We start from the raw sequence: 18,576 nt of genomic DNA on the forward strand, positions 1-18,576 counted from the left end.
GAAAACATTCTAGTTCCCTTTAAAGAGTCAAAAGTGATAAAGGGCAGCTAGTAGACTTCAGATAGGGCTCATTTGATTTGAAATCGGAAGGTGTGGTGCCCTTTTAAAGAGTCAAAAGTAATTTGAGAGCAACCAGCCCCCCTGCTCATCCTTCCCCAAAGATGTCCAATAAAAATTTAGAGATAGCAAATTTGTTCATTGTAGTCATAGGGTCTGGAAATTACGTCTTTGAGGAAGATACTCCCACTCCCACAGCTCTCAGATCAAAGGTTATAAGCTATGCCCTGGGGGCAAATCAGGTTCTCATAGAAAGGAAGGTTGTACATACTTCAAAGGGGACTCATTGGATTGTTAATCTAAATTTCTAGTGCCCTTTTTAAGAGTCAGTGTGATCTGGGGGATGCTATCCTCCCCCCCCCCACCCTGTCAAAACTTCGTGTTTTCCTGAAATACATTGGATAAAAATTTTTGAGACAGTCATTTTATTCAAAATAGCTCAAAGATCATATAACAAGGCTTTCAGAGTTTATACAAATCACCAAATCCTGGAGGTGAAGATGTAATTTATGCTGTGGAGCATTTAAGGTTTTTATGGAAGAGATGGTTGTTTAACTTTAGAAGAGACTAATTAGGTTGAAAATTGGAAGTTCTAGTTCCTTTTTAAGCATCAAAAGAGATGAAGGGCATTCACCCCCCCCCCCAACAACTCCTCTTTTCACCAAACACATCTAATTGAAATTGTGAGATAGCGATTTTGTTCAAAACAGTCCAAAGAATATACAATAATGCCTCTAGGATTGACATAAACCCCTATCGCCCTGGGGATACAATTGTAAGTTATACCATGAGGGCATGTAAAGTTTTTATATAATGGGCAGTCATACACACTTCAGACAGGGCTCATTTGATTTCAAATTGGAAGTTATAGAGCCCTTCTTAAGAGTTAAAATGATTTGAGAGTAGCCAGCCCCCCCTCCACACTCATCATTTCCCTTAACATCTCCATTCAAAATTTAGAGATAACAGTTTTGTTCATTGTAGTATAAGGGTCCACAAATTATGTCTGAGGAAGACCAGCCTCCCACCCCTGCTGCTCTCAGCACAAGGTTTGTAAGTTATGATCTGGGGGAATATAAGGTTCTTATAGAAAGGATGGTCATATGTACTTTGAAGGGTGGATTGGTAATCTGAAATTCTAGTACTTTTAAGCCAGTGTGATCTGAGGGTAGGTTCCAAAAATACATTGAATAAAAAATTTTGAGAGTTGTTTTATTCAAAATAGTCCAAATATCATATAACAAGGCTTTTGGGGTTGATACAAATCACCAGAGACTGGGGGCAAGGGTTGCAAGTTATGGTGCAGGACAATTAAGGTTTTTATGGAAGGGATAGTTGTTTAACTTTAGAAGAGACTAATTTGGCTAAAATTGGAAGTTCTAGTTCTTTTTAGCCGTCAAAAGTGATGAAGGGCATTTACCCCCCCCCCTTCCCCGAGAACCCCTCTTTTCACAAAACAAATCTAAATGAAATTATGAGATAGCCTTTTGGTCAACTGAACCTCTCACTCATGATGCCCCTGAAATTTTCTTTTGGTATTATAAGCCATCCTAAAAATATTACTGATATGCCTGTATCAGCAATCTGTATACTTACAGTATGTTTTGATGCAGTTCAAATTTCCTCTCAAGGGTTCCTCAGATATTTTGCTCAATATCCTCAGCCTCAGTAGTGCTTGCTATGGAAGTATTAGTTTTAGTGATAGTAGTGGTAGTTCTTGTGGTAGCAGTAGATGCCAAAGTAGTTGTAGTAGTAATAGCATGCAATTACTGCCTTTTTGGTGAATTCCCTTATCATTTCCTAAAAATTCCAAATTAATATACTCAGTTATTCCTTTGTCACACCCTTTTGACAACCCATATACACATAACATGTTATGGTTTAGTTCAACACACCCCTCAACATTCCCTGAAAGACTCATCTTAATGCCCTTCATATTTTGGTAAGGTAGCAGTCAAACATGTATACCTTTTCTCAATAACATATACTATATGTAAACAAGAAAAAATTGCATAACTTGCAGCCCTTGCCCTGAGGCCTAGGGGGGGGGGGGGGGGGGTTGATATCCACAAACACATTATTGCTATGCTTTTAAACAATGCTGAAAAAAATTGATGTCTCAAAACTTTGTTTGCATTCTTTGTTATGAAAATGATGGGTGTGGGAGAGGGTTGGACCTCTAAAACTTATACAACCATCCTACTATAAGAACCAAAAATACCCCAGAGGCATAACATACACCCCTCACCCTTAGGCTCTGGTGGTTTTCTATCAAATATCTATTGGATTCTTTTCAGGAAAACAAGATGGGTTTGTGTGTGTGTTTTTTTTATTTGGGGGGGGGGGGGAGCTCTACTCTGATCACTTTGACTCTTAAAAAGGCCACTAGAACTTCTGATTATCAATCCAATGGGTCCCTTCCAAAGCATATACAACCACCCTTTCAATAAGAACCTTATATTCCCCCAGAGCATAATTAATCTGGCAAGAGCTCTAATGATATTCAAGTTGTCATTCCTCTAAATGGAAGGCATATATAGAAGGTATGGCTGTGCTGTTTGACCCATGTGATTGTATGGATGAGTAGGGGTAAGGCCTTGTTCAAGTGCTGATCTATATTTATCAACTAATGTAGGAAAACAGTCTTCCTTTTCTCCTTCTGTCTTCTTTTTTTTATGTAGTTGTGCTGTCACATTGGTGATATCTCTTTTCATTATAATTCACCTTTAGTTAATTATGCACTTTTGTTTCTATTTACATATTTTCATTATATACTAGGCCTATTTGTATCTATGATTTTCTGTAGTATCAATTCTGAGAAAACAGGGAAAGTTAATAATTTCATATAATACACAGGTGGTAAACAACATTGTTAAACTCATTTCATTGGAGCAAAAACATGATGTGGGCTACATGGTGCTCAAAATACACAAAATGTTCAAACAATTTTTATTTTTAGGCTACTCTATCATCTAATAATAATTGTTTCTTATAAAATCATAAATGATTATTTTATAGCAATTAGCCTTTGGCTTTCTCCTGTGTTAAATAAAATAATGGTTCAAATTCATATACAATAACATTTTTTGATAAATAATTTAAAAACAAACTTCAGAATGCAAAGAAAAGAATTAGAGGAGTAAAGATTTAATATGCTTATTGATATCTTCTATTTAGGGAAAATTTTCACTCAATATGGCTTCATGTGGGAGCTATGCCTAATCTGTTTTAATATTCAGTTCAATCATATAGACCTATTTTTCATTGCCCAAATATATGGATTATAGCCTATTCTTTCTTTCTCATGCTGCTAGGCTATGCCATGTATGTTTTTTATCTATCTAATGTATAATCAGTATCCTTAGCCACCAGCTCAAACACAAACCATTTGACATTGAAGTCAACCACTACCAGGTTCTTATATTACCTTCCATTTCATGATCTGATTTGCCAATGTGCTCTTTCCAGCATTGGGTAGTCCCAAAATTGATACCTGTGTCAATTTGGAAATAGGAGGATTATCAGGCTTTGAGTGCATGAGAACTTCATGCAACTCAGAATTTAAAGGGATGCTTCTCACTGAACTTCGCCTTTCATTTTGGTTGTCATAAGGTTCATATGATCCTACATCACTAGAATAGCCACAATTTCCGTTTGGTTGCTTTATCGACACACTACAAAAAAGGCGTGTACTCTTCTTCAATTTACAAATCAAATTCAAGCATGTGGCCATTTTGAATATACTGCCATATTATTTATTATGGTCACTGTCGATAGAGTAATTCTCAGACTTATTTTCTAATGTCCAGAAGCTCCACACTTCTGAAAACTGGAGAAACTCGCTCAAGAACAAAAAATAAATGATGAAAAGCAAAATTTAATGTCAACAAATATATTTCGTGATGCTGCTTTTTTTTCTACGAAAAATGTATTCATCAATATGCTAAAACAAATTTATTCAGAGCATTTGGTCTCCAAAAAAGAAATTAGAGAATTGAATTTAACTGATAAATAATTATATTGATTAGTTTATTTTTATTTACTTGTTTATTTTAATTATACAATTTTTTAATAGATATTACTTTACGGAACACGGTGCCATCATCACAAACAGCTTTAAACCAAGCAACCCAATTTCAATATGATATAATCATTAGTTAGATGTGTGGATTAAATAAATATTCATAAGAAATAATGAACTGACCGAATTATTTATACTTTATCAAAATAAAAATGATATTCTAAAATATCATATTAAATAATATTTTCCAAATTCAAATATCCTTACACTTTTAAAATTCAAAATGTTGAAACTGTTTAAAAACTTTTTAAGCTGGTGTTTTACCGACAAATTAATAAATATACCAGCCAAAAAAACTGCAGGAAAGTTGTTTCTACTGTTTTATTCATTGTTAGTTTGTCCAAAGTCCAATAAAATCGAGAAATCTCTCTATAAATTACTTTTGACACAGCGTAATTTTTAAAGTGACCACATTCAACAATTCCAAGTTTCACCGATAAATTGCTTAATACAAAAGATAATAACGCGCATTCATTGTCGTTACAATTAAGGTAATAATAAAAATAACTTCATAAACAAAACTTAAATCACTATTTTGAGCGGTTAGCATATTCTTACTCTTAAATAGTTTACTGCAACAGCTAGAGTGCTGCTCTTTCACCTAAGATAAGACAAAAACATATATTTTCTTTTGAAAGTATCTAAAAGGGGCTTTCATCTGCTGTTTATATTCCCAACAATAAAAAAATTTTGGGTTCTCGTAAAATTAAATAAAAAAAACTAATTTTTTTAGCTGAAAGTAAGGAGCGACATTAAAACTTAAAACGAACAGAAATTACTCCGTATATGAAATGGGTTGTCCCCTCCGCAATCTCTCGCTCTTTACGCTAAAGCTTTTAATTTTTTTAAAAAGTAGAATTGTGGCAAAGAGTCAAACTTTAGCGTAAAGAGCGAGGGATTGCGGAGGGGACAACCCATTTCATATACGGAGTAATTTCTGTTCGTTTTAAGTTTTAATGTCGCTCCTTACTTTCAGCTAAAAAAATTAGTTTTTTTTATTTAATTTCTGAACGTTTTTGAATTAATGCATGTTTGGTTTTGGCTCTCCGCACATAAATTATTAAAATGAAATTTGTATATTAATTCTTTTTTTGGCTAAATGGCTTTCTCTTAGTTTTGATCAGACGATTTTGAGAAATAAGGCGTGGAGAAGGAGGTCTAGTTACCCTCTTGTTTTACCATTGTTACCATTGTTTTCTTATAGTAATGCTAGAAAATCCTGCGCCCTTTTCATTGAATTTTTCTTCCCCCATGACAGATTCCTCTAAGGGAAGATCCTCCAACATAGCCCCCTCTCCTCAGCCCCACCCCCAAACAAAATAAAATCCCCCTGAAAACGTCTTTACACTTCCCAATAACCATTATTATATGTAAACACTGGTCAAAGTTTGTAACTTGCAGCCCCTCCCCCAGGGATTGTGGGGGAGCAAGTCATTCCCAAAGACATAGTTATTATGGCTTTTGACTATGCTGAACAAAATGGCTATCTCAGAATTTTGATCCGTTGACTTTCGGAAAAAAATGAGCGTGGAGGGGGCCTAGATGCCCTCCAATTTTTTTGGTCACTTAAAAAGGGCACTAGAACTTTTCATTTCCGTTAGAATGAGCCCTCTTGCGACATTCTAGGACCACTTGGTCGATACGATGACCCCTGGGAAAAAAAAACAAAAAAAAACAAAAAAACAAACAAATAAACACGCATCCGTGATTTGTCTTCTGGCAAAAAATACAAAATTCCACATTTTTGTAGATAGGAGCTTGAAACTTCTACAGTACGGTTCTCTGATACGCTGAATCTGATGGTGTCATTTTCGTTAAGATCTTACGACTTTTAGGGGGTGTTTTCCCTTATTTTCCTAAATAAGGTAAATTTTCTCAGGCTCGTAACTTTTGATGGGTTAGACTAAACTTGATGAAACTTATATATTTAAAATCAGCATTAAAATGCGATTCTTTTGATGTAGCTATCGATATCAAAATTCCATTTTTTAGAGTTTTGGTTACTATTGAGCCGGGTCGCTCCTTACTACAGTTCGTTACCACGAACTGTTTGATATATGATTGACTCACATCTGTCAATTAAACCATTTATCCTTCGTACTTTGGTAAACGTATCATAGTTCATATAATTGACTTACCAATAAAGTGAACATACCACTCGATGCTTTTTATGCTCTTAACGAATATAATAACCGCTTCCATCGCAAATTCAAATTTAAACACTTCCTAACCTAATCCAACTTAACCTAACAATAAATAATTTTGGCACTGAGAAAATGAAGCATTATTTTGACGAAAACGACCGATAGCTCATACTTTAATTGAAAATATGTCATTTTTAAAAGCTCAAAAATTGATTAAATATGAATTTGCGGTAGAGGCGATTATTATATTCGTCAAGAGCATAAAAAGGCATCGAGTGGTATGTTCACTTTATTGGTAAGTCATTTATATGAACGTTTACGTATGCGAACGTGAGCTTGATACGCTTACCTGTACTTCATTTTCTTTTTTATCGTGGATAATCAATTTGCTGTAATTTGGTGTGTATTATTTCCTCTTTTTTCTTCAGATTTAGATATTGAATGATGTTAGGACGCGTGTTTGGCTATTCATTTGCTTCAAAGTACAATTTCGACAACCTATGTTGTTATACTTTAAACTAATCTAGGAAGAAACTGAACAAATTATTATCTTTTGTTTTTGTTTAAATAAGTAATGAATAATAAAAGCGTGAAGTGTATAGTGTGCTCCTTTTTCGAGTTTAAAGATACTGATGTTCAGCTTTTTAATTTCCCAAGTGATAAAAAGAAAATGGAGTTGTGGAGAAAAGCCATTAATGCTAATTATAGTTTTATGAGTCCTAGCAAAAGAAGTTATATTTGCGCATTCCATTTTGAACTTAGTATGTTCTCTGAAAATGGAGAGCTACTGGACACTGCTGTTCCTAATGTATGGCTTGACTATTCTAAACCAGAGGATGATCAGCAGACAGTTAAGAGAAAAAAGCCAGGAAATGACACAAGCCCATCTGTAAGTAGACTACAAGTTTAAGTCTATTATTATCTTTAGTCCAATTTATAGTAGAATCAGTTTAATAGAGAAGTAAGAGTAAATTTCTAGTTTGAAACATAATTTAGTTAAGATGAAAATGAATACACCACTTGATGCCCTTTCTTAGGCCTATGCTCTCTCATAATTAAAACATTCAGTAAAATTCTAGTTAATTGACTTTTTGCTATCTCAAAAAGGGTTTAGGTTAGGAAAATGAAACTTTCAGGGATGGGTCTACAGGCTAAAGTAGGCTATGTCCTGGGAAGCTATTTTAAAGTACCTACCTCCACTCCTTCTCCCTCTAGAGGGCTGTGAAATTTGCCTAGGGTAAGACAACTAGTACTGGGACACTTCAATGACACTGCCTATTCTGGGACAGAATCTTTGGTTGGATTGCAACATGTCCAATACTGGGACAAAAGACAACAGGTTTTTTGGAAGCAACCCAGAAAAATGTATAGATTGGGTGTCCAAGATTAAAGTCTTTTGTCCCAGTATTGGACATGTTGTAATCCAATCAAAGACTCTGTCCCAGAATAGGCAGAGTGATCAAAGTGTCCCAGTACTGGTCATCTTTACTACATGACAGGTCTATACCTATTGGAATTTTGCAAAACAACATTTTACCTTAATTTTCAGTTACTAGTTGCTTTTTCTCTGCCTTTAGTTCTGAAAATGCAATTCTTGTTATCTGAGTAGAATTTTGAGCCATATCAATGTTTTTTGTTTTTTTTTTTAGTTTAGGAATTAGCTTAAATCACAGCTTGAAGTGAAATAAACTTTTGATCCTATTGATTCACTCCTTGTGATGACAGTTGCATACATGGTTGATTAGATTCTGGTGGAAGATTCTAGTGCATCCCAGTCAAATCTCCACAGTTTGTCACTCCACTCAGCATCCAGATGGTGTTTGCATACATCTGTTGATTCAGCAGAAACAAGTGTTCTCCTTGAGGTTGTTCCAAAGGTTCACAATCTGGTTTGGGAAGAAGTTGCATCTTGCTCCAGTCCTTGCATGAAGTTTGCAAATTTGTTTTGGGTGTCCTTGTGTTAAGTGGGTGGGGTCAATCTCCAGTAGCTCATTTTCTAGATTGGTAGAGAGGAGTTTGTGTGCATGGATCATATCCCCACGTTTCTGCCTGTAGACTAAAGAGGGGAGGTTGAGTTCCCTCAGCCATTCACTATTGGGCTTGTTTTCCATACCAGCAATCAGCTTAGTGGCCCTTTGTTGGATTTGCTCAAGCACTACCTTGTCCTTTTTTAATCAAGGGGTGGCCAGGATGGTCCCCACCTCCAAACATGGTCTTACTAGTCCTTTGTAGAGCTTAGTGATTACATGTCTACTTCTGCTGGTAATACTGTGTTTAATGATGCCTAGGGCTCTGCTAGTATTGGCTGAGATCTTCTGTGAGTATGAGCTGAATTTCAACTGGGAGTCTACAATAACTCCAAGGTCTCTCCTCCTGAACATTCTCTAGTATGTGGCAACTCCCAGGGTTTTAGGTCATTGGGCATTGTTGCTTGAATGTATTTGCATATCTTTAAAATCTTATAAAATGGAATTGAGCAAAGTTATGAAGCTGAAAATAATATTGTTGTACTTCAATTAAGCAGAAGATCTATTTTGCAAGGTTTCAATTTTATAACACACATATTTTTAAAGGTCATCAAAGGTCAGGGCCCTCTAGAAGGAGAAGTAGTAGAGGTAGTTGCTTCAAAATACCTTCATGGGGACTTAGTCTGTAGATTCATCCCTGAAAGTTTCATTTTCCTAACCTAAACCCTTTCTGAGATAGCAAGAAGTCAATTAACTAGAATTTTACCAACAATTGTTTATGGGTCTGATTCTATTTAAGCTCTAATGGGGCCCCAGAAGGTAGATAAATTTTCAGTTTACAACATAATTTAACAGGTGGAAAATACCACCTGTTGTTTTTTTTTATGTTCTTTACAAATATAATAAATGCTTCTACTGCAAATTAAAATTTAAGCACTTTTTGAGCTCTAAGAATGACAAAACTTCAATTAAAATATGAGTTATTGCTTGTTTTTGATAAAATAATACTATGGTTTCTCAGCACCATTTTTTCTTGGTCATTTTTGAAAGAATACTGCTATATTTTCTCAGTGCTAAAATTGTTTATAATAAAGTTAGGCTGGGTTAGGTTAAAAAGTGCTTAAATTTGAATTTTTGTTGTTGGAGTGATTGTTATATTTGTAAAGGACATAGAACATGCATCAAGTGGTATGTTCACTTTATTGGTAAGTCAGTTATATGAACTGTTATAAATTTACCCAGTATTTTATTATAACTTAATTTATTTAAGGTAATATAATCCAGAAGCATTGATTTATCAAAACTAAGTAAGAAAAAAAAAACTCAAAACAATTTCCCCATTTTTCTATCCATCATGTCTCTGCTATCATATTTGATTTTTTTTTTCATAGGCCTATAGGTGAAACAGCAGTTTTAAGTATCCTAATAGAATAAGAAGAAAACAAGGCAGATTTTATTTTTTATTTTTTTTGTTCAACCTAATCTTGATAATGTTTATGAATTACACAACTTTTATGAAATGGATTTGTAACAAAATAGTAATTTTGAAACAAATGCTGCAACCCATTATATATAAAAAATATAGAAAAATTATTTTTTTCAAAGGTACTAAAATTGCTTTTTTAGCTGTTTTTAAACAAAAGCATGCTAAACCAGTATTAACATGTGTGTCTAGTTAGAACCCCATGTTTGGTCAGAACCTTTTTCAAAAGTTCTAAAAAACATTGGCTTGAAAAGAGGGGTATTAAGGAGGGTGCAACCTCCCAAATATAGAATAACTTCTTATATTTTTAAGTTTTAATGTTGCTCCTTACTTTAAGTAGAAATGATTTGTTTTATTATATTTAATCTGGAAGGTGTTACACATCTCTGATTTTTCTTTGGTAAAGATATATAATTCTAAACATTTGCAGTTGAGAGCTTTAAGCCTCTATGGTAGGGTTTTGTGATCATTTCTTGTTAGGGAGGGGAAGATGCCTTAAAGAGTATATTTAAATGCCAAAATATCCTGACACATTTAGCCTTCAGGTATACAGAATTAGATCTAAGGAATGGGGGTAAGGGTGTAGGTCAAAATTGATAACAAGAATGCCAAAGATCATGAGTAAGAGCAATGAAAAAGAAAGGGGTTCTCTAATAAGCAGATGAAAATTTGCTACATGTTTTCCAGAGAAATTGCCTATGTTTTGTTCTGGGTACCTGGATGACTAATAGCATTTCAAACAGTAGGCTGTACAAAAAGTATGGTTCCATCTTGCTTTCTATGGATATAGTGAGAGAAAGGTTGAGATGGCTAGGGCATGTTTTGTAAACAAAGGATAACAGATTGCTGATAATTGTCCTTTTTGGCCAACTGCCTTGGGCTAAACAGAAAGCACATCATTTTCTGTTGGGGGGTAGGATGTCATAAAGAAAGAATTAAAGCAACTTCTTGGGAGGGTGTAAAGAGGAAGACTTTTAATAGATTAGGATGGATAAGGAGCATGCATAGTTGTGTTAGCCTCAGGCGGCTTTGTGCTGCTGTGAGTTGTTGTTAGTAGTAGTTGTAATAGTAGAAAAAGAAAGCTTATGAGAGTTGAAAGATAATTGAATCTGTTAAGTACAAGTAAGAAGGTCCAAAAGTCTCATTAGTTTCTTTAAGATTAATGATTGTGTTGATTTTATCTAAAATTATTTGCTAACTTATACAGATTGTGTTTCATGTCAAGAGACTAAAAAGTCATATGTAAGGGAGTGGTGTATTGCAATCCACTGAATGAAATAAGTTATTAGCTACCAGTTTTAAGAATCATTAAACCAGTTAAATTGTTATATGTTGTGTAGTAGAGTAAATAAAACTTGTGTTCTCTATACAGATTACAACATAAGTGGTTTCAGAAGTAGGATAGCTCTCTACTGAATCTGTTCAGTAGAGTTTGTAGTGAAGTAGAAGTTCTCTACTTCTCTCTGAATTAGAGGTTTAATTCAGCTCTCTATACAGATTAAAACATACATGGTATCAGAAGTAGGATACTTAACTGAATAAAGTGAAACGTGGATTTTTTGCTCATTAAATTCAAGCATAAATTAAGGTAAAGAACCCAAAATTTTTCATAACACTTAGTGGTGCTGAAAAGACACTTTTTGAATTTTGTTGTTGTTATCTCCATTCATATGTCTCTGAATTTTGGATAGTGTTAAACATTAGTAACAAAGAATTTGTGGTAACTTGGACTTTGCCTCAGTTTTGTGTTAAATTTTCCACTATCTATAAGCTGAAAATATTCAATTCACAGTCTGTTTGTGCTTCAGTTCTGATAGCTAGTTAAAATAATCCACAAAAAGAAACTTTTACTGTTATTACTATTTGTGAAAACTATCTCCTGTATTATACTGTTTTCCTCCTGCTAGGGGAGATAGTTGCTGGATTATTAGCTAGCTCTTCATTTATTGCATGTTCTTGGTGAACAAGGTGGGTCTCCCCCCCCCCCCTCCAGTAGTGCCAGGGTATCAAGTGTGCAAGTGTGTTTCATATAACATTTATGTGTGCTGTCATGTCACATTGCAGATGCTTCATAGTAAATTTGTACATACTTTAGTAGCACATTGCACATGCTTCATAGCACATAAAGGGGGTGCTATCATAGCACATTGTGAGTGCTTTATAGCGAATTTAGTGTTTTTTTTATAGTACATTGCTGGTGCTTCATAGCACATTAGTGCATGCTTTATTAGCATGTTTGCAAGTGCTTCATAGCACACTTGGCTGTGCTTTCATAGCAAATTGCCAGTACTTCATAGCACATTTGTTCGTGCTTTTATGGCACATTGCGAGTGCTTCATAGCACAGTTGTGCATCCTTTCATAGCACATTATGCATGCTTCATAGCACATTTGTTCATGCTTTTATGGCACATTGCGAGTGCTTCATAGCACAGTTGTGCATCCTTTCATAGCACATTATGCGTGCTTCATAGCACATTTGTGTGTGATTTGATAGCATGTTGAGGGTGCTTCATAGCACATCTCTGAATGATTTTATAGCGCACCACTGTGCTTCCCAGCACTTTTGAAACGCCCGTATCTCACTGACAGCCAAATTTGCATCTGTATGAGCCCGAAGGAGCAGTGTAAGGGTAACATGTAAACAAGGTCACAGACACGGGAAGGACTTTACTTAGCTAAATACAAGGCCAAGGAAATGGATGAAGAACGCCTGATGGCCATGTTTCGTGCCTCCATGAAGGTGAGCTTGGAAACAATTCAGGCTGAACTAGAGCAAGAGAGGGAGACTAGCCAACAGCAGATACAACAGCAGCTGGAATTGTGCATTTCAGAATGCAGCAGTTACAGCTGAGAATACTACTATCCAGAATGTCAAGTTTATGGATGGTATGGATATTGATGCATACCTCACAACCTTTGAGCAAACTGCACCCAATATAACTGGAGTTGTGCTACATGGGCAGTTAGACTCTTGACCTTGCTGACAGGTAAAGCTGCAGAAGCTGCTGCAATTGTTCTGACAGCTGATAGCTCTGATTTCAACCATGTGAAAGAAGCTATTCTCAGAAGATTCCGAGTGACATCTGAAAACTAACACCAGTTATTCCATATGACACAGAAGGAGGCAGACCAGTCATTTACCAACTGTGGTAAGAAACTAGAGTAGCTGCTGACCAAATGGTTGGACGTTGCTGACTAGAGATTGATTGCAACCGCAGATGGGCTGAGAACAAAGATAGCCAATATTCTTAGAAAACTGGTTGTGGAACAGTAGTTGTTGTAACGCATTTACTGTTTTGTATCCACTCACCCTTGCACCATTTTGGTCTTTTCTTACTGCTTCAAATATTTGGAATATATGGAAGTGTTTCTACAAGTCTACCAAATATTTGCTACGGCTGCCTATCAGGACTAACTACAGCTCTCTATCCTTGCGTATTGAGTTGCTAGTCCAGTGTCCGCAGTGCAGAAAAGAAACGAGAGATATTGGAGGCAGATTATTGGTGAAGGCACCTCTGAAATCGGCCTTCGTTGATAATGTGTCTTGTCTTACATATAATTGCCCTATTTGTATTTTTTTTCCTTGTTTTCCTGACAGTTCTTGTTTGTTTTGGTTTTGTTTGTATTTGTCAAAATTTGTTTGTTTATTTCCCTTCTCTTCTTTATACTCTATCAGCCTTGTATTTTAAATTTATGATGGGCAATAAATTGATATATATATATATATATATATATATATATATATATATATGTATATAGATTTATGCTATAAATTTCAGAGGGGGCTCACTGCAGTGGTAATCAGAAGTTCTAGCGCCTTTTTTAAGATTCAAAGTGATCAGAGAGTGGATACCCTCCACACCTCGTATTTTCCCGAAATATATATATATATATATATATATATATATATATATATATATATATATATATATATATATATATATATATTGTTAGCACAAAATGGATGGGTTAAAGCAGGAAAAAAATTATTGATAATTTGTCCCCAAAGATGTACAACTAGACAAAATACATAAAGGCATCTAGTGCAAGATTTTCTGAACTAATAAAATATAGTAAATTAAGAATTTCTTTGATAAAAGAAAATAATCTGCTTGTTTTGAAAGGAGACAACAAAATTTTTAAATTTGATGCAGAATCATTGATGCTGATTGAACTGATCATTGAACTGAGATCATTTTAAAGCTGAAAGTGAAGGATCTCGTAGTGTGTATAAAGAAAAATGTAAAACATTTGAAGACAAGGCGAAATTTATCCTTTTAGGTCACAATTTATTCCCGTTTTTTAGTGACAGTTCTGGCTCTTGATGATTTATAGGTTAAATTATTTAGCAAGTGTTTTGTGTCTTTTTTTTCTTTTTAAGTGTTTGATCAATATTTGATATTTTTGATTGTAAGTGTTATCATTTGTTTTTCCTTTATATTTATATTGTAGCCTACTCCTCATTTTTGAGGGAAATAAATAAAATAAAATAAAATGAAATCTCAAAGCATCAAATAAAAGTCCGCAATCTCAAATTCCAGTAGCTTGCATTATCTGCTTCTGGAACAATGTAGGAAACGTTAAATTACCTGCTCACCCACTTAGTCAAATTCCTCTTTTATGAGAAATCAAACCTATTTTATTCTATCAAGTAGGTATGAGTTCAAAGGCTTACTTCTATACTTACTCTAACCAAGAACACATGCACATCCATAGTCCAAGAATTTAGTAAACACAGAAGGACCAATACTATACCTGGAAAAAATCTTTAATAGTTCATGTAACAAACGAGGAATAATCAAAAATCCAAGCATTAAAGAGGAAAACAAACCGAACTGGAACTGGGGCTTAATGTGGGCTAATAGCAGTAAATGCTCTTTCTAAGCCACCATGGGAAGGCACCCATGCCTTCCCATAAGCCACCAGGGAAGGGTTTGTTCGATTGTAAGTTGATTTAAATGTCCCTTTAACTGCCAACACCAGCCTGTAGTAATTCCAATTAGGAGGGTAGGGTGGGGGATTGGCATTTTTCTAGGTTTAGAAAAGAATGTATTTTTTGTATTTTCATTGAATAATGGGCTACTTTGCATAGAATTGCCACAAAAACTCCAGATGAGGCTTATTCACTGGGAAATTGTAAGTTGTAGATAACTGTTCAAGGGTCCAAAGACAAACTGAGACTCTGAGTTAAGACTGAAATCTGGGAAGGCTTTAACCGATTGTAAGTTGATTCAAGTGTCCCTTTGTCCCTTGTCTAATGTTATGGAAAAGAACAACATAAGTAGAAATAAAAAATATTTTCATAATTGTGTAAATAAGTCTGAGGTCATTAGAAGAAATAGCCCTACCCTTATTTGTAATAATTTCTATTTGTTTTAAGTTTCACTTCGTTCTTTATTTTAATTTCTGTTTATGTCGGGTTTCATGGATTTACTGATTATTATTTATGGTCGTTTTGCACTTGAATTATTGTTTGACTTCATTTCTGCGGGTCTTTGGTCTAATATAACTCTTTACTTTTCTCTGAGAAACTTCTATTGTGGGAAACTATTTTTTTTACTTAAGCCACAAACAAGTGTAGTTGTGTTTTCTTTGGTGTTATATACATTGTCAATAATACGGTATATTTTTTCTGAAAGGTTGGTTAGATCTGCACTTTATATATGCAATTGAAGCAATTATTAAGCCTGTAGACTCTTTAAGAGCAAGAAAAGTGCTTGAGACATGGAATATGTCTTGATGCCCTGTTCTCAACTCTTTCTGTTCGAAGTTAATCAATCAAATTTATTAGAATCCAAATTAGGTTCAATATTCCAGAAGAGGGTGATCAAAACTCCCGCAGACCATCAAACAGTTTGCTAACTGGAATTTAAAAACTTTTTTTTTTAGGGCAAAACAGAGTTAAGTAGCAACTCTTGTTACTTTTGACATGTCTGTCAAATTTAAATACACATTAAAATAAACACACAGGTCCCATACAGACTCACTCCATGAAAGAACTGCATTAGAAATGTTGTAGCTACATCCTCAATAGAATGCCACACAACTTTAATAAGTTAATGGATTTAAAATCTTAAATCACACTGTTTATACAGCAGGTCAAGGTTGCCTTGCAGAAAAGACTTCTCACCATTAGTTGGAGCTCTTGTGTGTAGTTTTGCATCAGCTACAAACATCTTAACACTTGACTTAAGTCTCCTGACGGGTGCTGCTCGGCGTAGAGAATGACGCCTGCCTCCTCCATCCGCTTCGGTCCATGGCGAGTATTTGCTCTTCACCCTGTCTGATGTTTGCCACCGTCAAGAACTCGGACAGGCTGTTGGACCAACGTTTCTTCGGTCGGCCGCGAGGTCGCTTCCAACCGGCTTTGGAAGGGTCGAAGTCGTAGATCGTCTTTGCAGGTAGATGTGGTGGCATTCGAAGCAGGTGCCCAAACCATCCTCATTAAGAAAATGTAGAGTAACATGTGATTCCTGCTGTTCTGTTGCGGTGCGCCACTAAAAAAACCAAACTAAAAATATAATTCCTCTCCAACCAATACTTAATGAGTTCTCCCATGCAAAAACCAAAAATCTATTTAACCGTTTTTGTCCTAGACTGTAAGAAATACATAAATGTGCCAGTGGAGGTGTTGAAACCATATCATAAGTAAATATTAACATAGTCAAATGGCAAACTGAGGTCATTGCTTTGCTGACAATCTATGAGAGCCTCAAGAATTTTGCCTCAAAATACTTAAGTTTATTTATTGATTTTTGATTCAGTTATTATAATCACACAAATCAAATATAATTCTCTTTCTCAAAGAGAATAGTGATACTGCTACGAGGTTTATTTCAGACAACTATGAATCAAAGGAAATATACTTGAACCACATTCATATTGTAGCCATACTTAACATAATTTACCATATATTTTAATTATATTTTGCTGTGTTTAAAATAGTTCATTTTTAGGACTCAGGAAGCATCTTGGATCAACTTGACAGTCCTCCTGAAAATGAAGGAAAGAGGAAATACTCTGTGTTAAAGAAGTATCCTAGAAGAAAATCCAAGGTGATTTTCCTGCCCAAAGACAACTGTGAAGTAGATAATAAGCTGACTTCAGACGACTCTGAACCAGAAGAAACAGCTGCTAAAAGAGTCAAACCAGGATCATTGAAGAATGCAAGAGATAAAACTATTCCAAGGCCTTTTGAGATATATGTTTCAGAGCCAACATCAAAGACTAGGTATACAGCAGAGTGTATTACCTGTGAAAAATATATGTTTGATAGTACACAAATTGTTATGCACATTAAGGATGAGCATATACAAGCACAAGGCAGTTTTCAGTGTCGTATTTGTATGGAAAAATTTGGCTTTCTGTTTGCATGCCAAAATCATTTGGCTATGCATCTTGAATCTCACTTCCCTTAATTGTTTTAGTTTCATTGTCTGTCATTAGGACACGTGGATGGTAAGTGCCTCTTCCAGGATGTACTGATTGTTTTCAATGACAAATGAATATTGTGTTGCCACTTTTATGACAAATATGGTTTTCAACTTACCCAGTGTGTAGACACAGTCAGGTAGACTTTGATGACAGCAAAAGCATTTTGAAGATTGGTTATATCAATATGTGAGGCCTGAAACTAGGCCAAAAAATTTGTTTTCTAAGATTGTCTTAAACCTAAAGAACACCTAGGCAAAGACAAAAATGAAGTGAAGACAAAAGCTATGAAACTTGTTTTTAGTTTCATCATCTGTCATTGAGACACATGGATGGTAAATGTCTCATCCAGGAGGTCCTGATTGTTTTAATGATAAATGAATGTTGTGTTGCCAGTTTTATGACAAAAATGAGATTGTGCCTTATTAAGTGAATAGGAAGAACGGTAGCACTTCCTTTTTATGCTGTGATAGATACAATGTTTGATCAACGAGGATGCCAGTGCAGTATGGACCAGGGTCTATCTCCTGCTATAGAAAAGAAGTGAAAAAAAATATGGATGAATTCTTATCTTAAAATAACCCAAGTCTTACTGGGTTCTTTGGGATGGGATTCTTGTAGAAGTGTAGCCAAGATTACATTTCTGGGTGAGGGCTCTAACCGTGGAAAATAAATAAGCGGCTAATAATCCATGTGTTTAAGTTCAAATAAATAAACTGTCGCAGTTTGAAGAGGGTTGGTTCAAAGTACCCCAACCGAGGGATATTCTGTTTATATTTATTATACTATCAACCTCTGTATATTTCTTGTTACTTGGATTATATATTACTGCCATTGGGTCCATTTTATTGTTCATGTGTCTATTGTTAATTTAATTTTTTATGTTGGTTCTTTTACAAGTATTTTTAACAAAAATTTTAGAGTTTTGTTCTAGATGAGTTGTATTGTTTCTATTTACTCAAATAACTGGTTTTCTGGATTACCTTTTATATTTATTGTTGAATAAACAACCTCTGCATAAAAAGAGAAGAAATACTTTGAAGTGATTGCAAGTCCAAATAGCTCTGCTTCTCTTAGTTTGTTTCATTTGTCCGAGTTAGCATGGTCTGTGATGAATTGCTATGAACCTGCAGCTTTTATTGTTATTAATTTTTTTTTTGCAAAGCCACTTCCTGTAGTAGAGCTGGGAGTTGAAACGTTGGAGGAGGCTAGTTTGACTGGAAATTGAAAGTTCTAGTACCCTTTATTAAGAGTAAAAGTGTAAAGAGTGTAGTCAACCCCCCTCTATTGCCCCTTTTTGTCCTCCAACCTGTAACCCCCAAAGCCATCTAATCATACTTTTGCGACAGCCGCTTTTTCAAAGCCATCAATTCTAAAAAAAAACATGTATTTCTATTGGAAACTCATATGA

The 18,576-nt window shown here is 35.0% G+C and overlaps 2 protein-coding genes across 2 annotated transcripts in view; one reads left to right on the forward strand and one right to left on the reverse strand.

Annotated features, from left to right (window-relative positions):
• Nucleotides 1-3,813, reverse strand: part of LOC136041600 (GTPase Era, mitochondrial-like) — a 52,801-nt gene extending 48,988 nt beyond the window's left edge. The window contains exon 1 of the mRNA XM_065726303.1: nucleotides 3,485-3,813. Within this exon, the coding sequence (XP_065582375.1) occupies nucleotides 3,485-3,790 (306 nt within the window). The 5' untranslated portion in view covers nucleotides 3,791-3,813. The remainder of the gene's footprint in view (nucleotides 1-3,484) is intronic.
• Nucleotides 3,814-6,794: 2,981 nt separating this feature from the next.
• LOC136041608 (uncharacterized) lies at nucleotides 6,795-18,198 on the forward strand. Its single transcript, XM_065726317.1, has 2 exons — nucleotides 6,795-7,171; nucleotides 16,691-18,198. Exons 1-2 carry the CDS (start codon nucleotides 6,857-6,859, stop codon nucleotides 17,150-17,152), a joined length of 777 nt encoding a protein of 258 aa, XP_065582389.1. The 5' UTR covers nucleotides 6,795-6,856; the 3' UTR covers nucleotides 17,153-18,198.
• Nucleotides 18,199-18,576: the final 378 nt, after the last annotated feature.

The sequence above is a fragment of the Artemia franciscana genome, unplaced genomic scaffold (assembly GCF_032884065.1).
Source record: "Artemia franciscana unplaced genomic scaffold, ASM3288406v1 PGA_scaffold_30, whole genome shotgun sequence".
In the NCBI taxonomy this organism is placed as follows: domain Eukaryota; kingdom Metazoa; phylum Arthropoda; class Branchiopoda; order Anostraca; family Artemiidae; genus Artemia; species Artemia franciscana.